This window comes from Prosopis cineraria, unplaced genomic scaffold, assembly GCF_029017545.1.
Source record: "Prosopis cineraria cultivar Desert tree isolate PC_DT_omini unplaced genomic scaffold, ASM2901754v1 PC4, whole genome shotgun sequence".
Lineage (NCBI taxonomy): Eukaryota > Viridiplantae > Streptophyta > Magnoliopsida > Fabales > Fabaceae > Prosopis > Prosopis cineraria.
In genome coordinates this window covers 5,520,735-5,526,526 of record NW_026555335.1, presented here as the reverse complement: position 1 = coordinate 5,526,526, position 5,792 = coordinate 5,520,735, and the positions used below count along the sequence as shown (strand labels likewise).

Genomic DNA, 5,792 nt, shown 5'->3' with positions numbered 1-5,792 from the left:
CCAGGTTCCTGCAACAATAAAGTTTTATTGATTTTCTAGAAGCAGTCGATTGGAAGCCTGAATAAACAGAGTCGAACTTGCCTTCTATTTGGTTAATTTTGTGCAGTTTCTATGTAATGAAGACCAAACATTATTGATTATACGTTCTTTCTTTAATTTTAATTTTTCAAATTAGCTTACCCGCTTCATAAATTTCTAACTGCTCCTTCATTATTATTTCGTCATTTCATAAATACCGCGGTTCCTCCAGCTGTTGACATGAAAACAATTTCACCCATTAGGCAAAACATCTCTCCATTTTTTAACTTGCATGCTTTCTGGGAAAGAATTGGAGATTTTAGGTCAGCTTCCCAAAAAGGGAAGGTCACTGCCATTCAAATAAACAGTTAACTGACAGGAAAGAGAGAAAAAAGGTTAAAAGACAATTATAATAATTAATTAAGAGATTCTGCTTCTCCTTGATCTTAATTTTTCGTGTTTCTGTTTTTTACCCTGTTTACTCTCTCCAAATGGCTGCAGCTTTTTGCAAAAATTACGAACTGAAACTGAATGTCGAGGACGTCCAAATTTAAAAACCCCGTCAGTGTTCAGATCACTTTTCAAAATTCTGATACTACCTTTGAGAAAGACCAGGGGCTGAGAGAACTCCCTCAAATCTGGCAAACAATAGCCCTTGGCCTTGCTTTTGATTCTTCCCCTTCCCCTCCCAAATTCAAAGCGCTTTGTATTATTATTATTTAAATCTCTCTCTCTCTCTCTGCTTTTCTCTGCTATCATTTGCCGCTTAAACTCAATTGATTACACCCATTCTCGTTCGACCCACGCCTGCTCGATTTGCGCCGCATGCCAGGCTTCCCTTGGCTTCCCATCATGTCAATTTGCTTTCTCTGTGACCCATGTTTGAGCTTTCTTCAGCACTCTATCTGACTCCTCCACTATCTCTTCCTTCCAATCGCTGCACGCCGAGGAAGTCGCATGCCCATCAGAATTCAAGTGCAGATTGATTGCTAAAAGGAGGGGCAAAGATGAAAGTTCGCAGCTTTCATATGCTAATGGGTTCGTCTTCTTCTCCGCAAGGGTCTCGCGCGCTTTCACAATAGCTTCAGCAGCTTTGATTTCCGGTTTTCCCAGAACGACAACAGATTGGGTTTTTGAATTGACCGGAGATTCGGAGCAAATTGGTGGAATTGGCAGCTATGGTTGCAGAAACTTGGATTGTAAAGATGGGTAACCACGTGAGCGCTAATCTCAAGCAAGCGCTTCTTCTCGAGACTTCAACGAAGAGAAGACAGAACCACCCAAAAAGGTCAGATGACAAACAAGTAATTGGCATTCTTTCTTTTGAAGTAGCAAATGTAATGTCGAAAACCGTTCACCTCCACAAATCCCTCGCGGAGTCCGAGATCTCAAAGCTCAGGAACGAGATCTTGACCTCTGAGGGTGTTAACAACCTCATTTCCTCCGACGAGGCTTATCTTCTCGAGCTGGCTCTCGCGGAGAAGCTCGAGGAGCTAAACCGCGTGGCAAGCGTGGTTTCAAGATTGGGGAAAAAGTGCTCCGAACCAGCCCTGCAAGGGTTTGAGCATGTCTACGGGGATATTGTTAGTGGGGTGATTGATGTGAAGGAATTGGGGTTTCTGGTCAAGCATATGGAAGGGATGGTGAGGAAGATGGACAGGTATGTGACTGCTACTAGAAATTTGTATAGTGAAATGGAGGTGTTGAATGAGTTGGAGCAAGCAGTGAAGAAGTTTCAACATAATCAGCACGAGGAGAGTAAGCGGGCTTTTGAACAGAAACTTATGTGGCAGAAGCAGGATGTGCGGCATCTCAAGGATGTCTCAATTTGGAATCAGACTTATGATAAGGTTGTGGAATTGTTGGCCAGAACTGTGTGTACAATTTATGGTAGGATCTCGGTGATCTTTGGCGATGCAGCATTAAGGAAGAACAGTGTTAGGTTTGGTGGAGTTTCACCTCCTATGGACAATGAAAATGGATTTGTGTCTGGCCAGATTAAACGCAACCAAAGCAGAAAAAATGGATGTCATTCAGGGCCAGTTGGAAGACCAGCTTTGGAGAGAAAAGGAGCTAATCGTAAGGGTCAGCTAGATGTGAGGAGAGGTGAATTAGCATCTTTGCGGCCAGAAGATTTTGGCTTTCCATGTGGGACAAGCCCTGGGAGACTTTTCATGGAATGCTTGAGTTTGAGCAGCTCCGTTTCTAGATTTGATGACGATGACGATGTTGTTTATCGTGAGGATCAGTACTGCCATGTTTCAGGTAATGGAATGAAAAGGGAAAGCTCTTGCCATTCTGGTGGTCTAAATCATGCCCATAGTGGTGTTTCTTTCACTGGAGACCTAAGACGAATCAAACCTGGCGTTTCAAGTAACTCAAGCTTTGGTCCCAAAAGTAGATTAGCAGCTTATGCTCCTCCTTCCACTCTTGGAGGTTCAGCTCTGGCATTGCACTATGCTAATGTCATACTTGTCATTGAGAAGCTGCTCCGTTATCCACATTTAGTTGGTGAGGAAGCTCGGGATGATCTATACCAGATGCTTCCAACAAGCTTAAGATTATCTCTTCGGACCAAATTGAAGTCCTATGTCAAGAATTTGGCTATATATGATGCTCCTCTTGCTCATGACTGGAAGGAGACTCTTGACGGGATCCTTAGGTGGCTTGCGCCACTCGCGCATAATATGATCAGATGGCAAAGTGAGCGCAATTTTGAGCAACACCAAATTGTTAGCAGGTCAAATATTCTGTTACTTCAGACTCTATACTTTGCTGATAGGGTAAAGGCAGAGGAAGCCATGTGTGACCTTCTGGTCGGGTTGAATTACATTTGTCGGTATGAGCATCAACAGAATGCATTACTTGATTGTGCGAGCAGCTTTGATTTTGAAGATTGCATGGAATGGCAAATGCAGTGTAGTTCATCTTACCTCAATTGAGTACATTCTAAACTTTTGAAATGCTGTATGAGGTGAGCATTTTCCTGGATTCGGAATACCTTAATGAAGTTATTAGTTATATAGGATGTGGGATTCCAAACTTTGCAAGTTGAGGTCTAACATTTGTTGAATACATGATGACAGTATAGCTGAATTTAATTGCAAATCGACTGCTGAAGTATACAAGCAATCATATTCATTGAAGGGGGAAAAAGTTCACGCTGAGCTTGTAAATATGTTTATGTACAGCTTGCTTCCTGCTGCTTTTTATTCTTATAGTATCTGGCTATCTGCAACTTCTTGCAGCGTCACAATGCCTTTGCTAGAATTGTTGTCATGGATAGCTGACACTATAATTGATGTCCTACTTGCTCCAGCTGCTGCTGATCTATTTCTGCACTCGCATTTCATTATTTCTATTCAACAGCCTTGTATTCTGGTCAAAGTCACCTAGTTATATTTCCCCCCCTTTTGCCTGGTCTTGTTCATTTTTCTTTTCAAAGAGTTATATTATTTAGTTTAGAAAGTGAGAGGAAGCCACTGCATGATTTCAATGTTTCAAATAATACAAATGCTTGTTCTTCGTATGAACTGAGTGCTTCGTGTGAATTCTAACTGATGAAATGCGTTTTCATGATAGTCGCAGACAGGGATGACAAGTGACCAGAGGCAGGTCAGAGCGGGATTACCTAACTGATGAAAGTGGAGTTTCATGTTGTCAAAGGTGTCGTTTAGAGCTTGATTTGCTTTCCCACTGTGCTTAAATTTATTGAGTGCTCAAATACAGGTTATTGAGTTGGAAAAGCATATTATATTATAAGTAAAATAAAAGTAAGTTAAAATTAATATACTTTCTTTGTTTCATAAAAAGTGTCACACGAACAACTTTCAGATATGCTAAAGAAATTATTAATTATTAAATAATCTAATTTTTTGTAAATTAATCTTTTACTTTCTCTAGTTCTGTTTATAGAATAAAAAGAGTTTTTTTTTTTATTTATAAGTTATATTATTAAATTTTTATTATAAATTTTTTCTTCTACTTTTCATTAAATATTAAAGAGAAAAAATATGTTGTTAAAATATGTATTTTAATGAGGATGAAGTAAAGAACATATTTTATTTAAAACAGAATTAATGAATTTTAAAATTTTTATTAATTTTAATAAAACATATTGAGAGTAAGATATAAATAATATTGGAAGGATACTTTCCTAGCATGCCCTAGCGTTGTTTAAATGAATAGTATTATTTGACCATTAATGAGTGCGCTGGTAACGTGCAAAAGCAAAATAAGAAACATAGAATTTAATACCTCCAAATATAAAAAGACACTTACTCTCTCTCTCCTTCTATTTAATGAGGGTTAAACAAGTAATAATAAAAATTAATAATACAATTTACAAATAGAATTAAAAAATTATTTTCTCTTCTCTTGGTGAATAAAACCGGAGGAGTATTATGAAACATGAAAAAGAGATTTTTTTTTTGTGACACTCACATTAAAGAACAGCCAATATCCACCAGTATCAGCCTCGCTGTCACTGTGAATCATTTATTACCAAGATGGATCTTCATTAACCCCTTCCTCATTTTGCTTCTCTTCCTTGCACTACCTCTCCATCTTTACATACAAACACACACGTGTCTGAACTGAGTGTAAAATATAGACACTGCTACAGTAACTGGTATAGATTTCTGAGGTAGTGAAATGGATGAAACAGGGAAGTTAAGAAGTTTGATGACGAGATAGCAGGGTTTGAAGGGGGAAGCTAATAGCAGTGGGAGAGAAGAATGAATGAGTGGGTATTGGGTAGAAGAGGGCATTCACTCCGACAATAAAAGAGCTTTCAAGGACTTGTTTGTGTAGTAGTTGGATGCCATTAATCTCTCAGTTTGTGTGGCTTCGCACCTGCACAATCAACCTCCTTTCTCCCTTGAGATTCTTTCTCCTTCATTTTTGTGTTCCTCACTCTTCTTCGAAGCTCAGCCACACATGAATAGTATGGCAAACAATGTGACTCACCGCTGCATTGTAGACCAAGATCTCATTCCACCACCACTGCCTTCTTGATTTTCTCACATTAATTAATTGAACATAATAAATTCATCTTTTAATCGTGTCAAAAGGAAAAAAGAAAAACTATTACTCCCTCCATCTCTATAAATAAGAGATATTTTAAAAAAAATTTTATCTTTAAATATAAGAGGTTGTTAGTATATTTTTTAATGAATGAGCTATTATACTTTTATTAAATTGAAAAAAAAATATAAATACTGTTATTAATTTACTTTAAAAAAATATTTATTTTTTATTTATAATAATTAATAGCAAAATTAGAATGTTATTGTATTTTTAATTAAATAATTAACTTTTATTAATTTATATAATTAAATTTAAAATATTATATATATAAAGACAGAGGGAAAATCTTATTCAGTTAGTGATGGAGGCAGAGAGTTCAATGAAGGGAAGAGTTAGTGGTTGGCCGCCACCTAAGCTTTTAGGGTCATCATTGGTCACCAAATTGGTTTTTGGGTCAATTTTGTGTAAATATACTTTTTTATTGTCTTTAATGGCCTCCTTTCCATTTAAATCTAGCCTCCTCTTCATTTGTTGAATTGATAATACGTTCTATCTGAAAACCTTAATTAATATTAATTTATATAATAACTGCTTCACAAATAAATCAGTTAATACTTGGAATATATTTCAAAATCACCCTTAAGTAGATGGGGAATTAATTCGCAGCCTACAGATTTGCAGCAGCTATTAAGTATTTTAACTCTTGAGATTTTCTTGCAATGAATTAATTTTTGATCAATCAAGAT

The 5,792-nt window shown here is 37.1% G+C and overlaps 1 protein-coding gene across 2 annotated transcripts; it reads left to right on the top strand.

The window, feature by feature from the left end:
* Positions 1 to 489: 489 nt before the first annotated feature.
* On the top strand, positions 490 to 5,141 carry LOC129309107 (protein PSK SIMULATOR 1). 2 transcript variants are annotated; one of them, XR_008592841.1, is made up of 3 exons: positions 490 to 2,992; positions 3,601 to 3,684; positions 4,685 to 5,141. XR_008592841.1 is itself a non-coding variant. In XM_054950486.1 (2 exons), the coding sequence occupies exon 1, from the start codon at positions 1,197 to 1,199 to the stop codon at positions 2,958 to 2,960; it is 1,764 nt and encodes a 587-aa protein (XP_054806461.1). In that variant the 5' UTR covers positions 491 to 1,196; the 3' UTR covers positions 2,961 to 2,992; positions 3,105 to 3,810. The 2 variants fall into 2 exon arrangements, 1 of the variants encoding a protein (XP_054806461.1); XM_054950486.1 differs by lacking the exon at positions 4,685 to 5,141 and having other exon boundaries at positions 491 to 2,992; positions 3,105 to 3,810.
* The last annotated feature ends 651 nt before the right edge of the window (positions 5,142 to 5,792 follow it).

Bases quoted from the DNA above. Each gene is read 5' to 3' on its own strand.
- LOC129309107 (XM_054950486.1), top strand. From the start codon at position 1,197: ATGGTTGCAGAAACTTGGATTGTAAAGATGGGTAACCACGTGAGCGCT.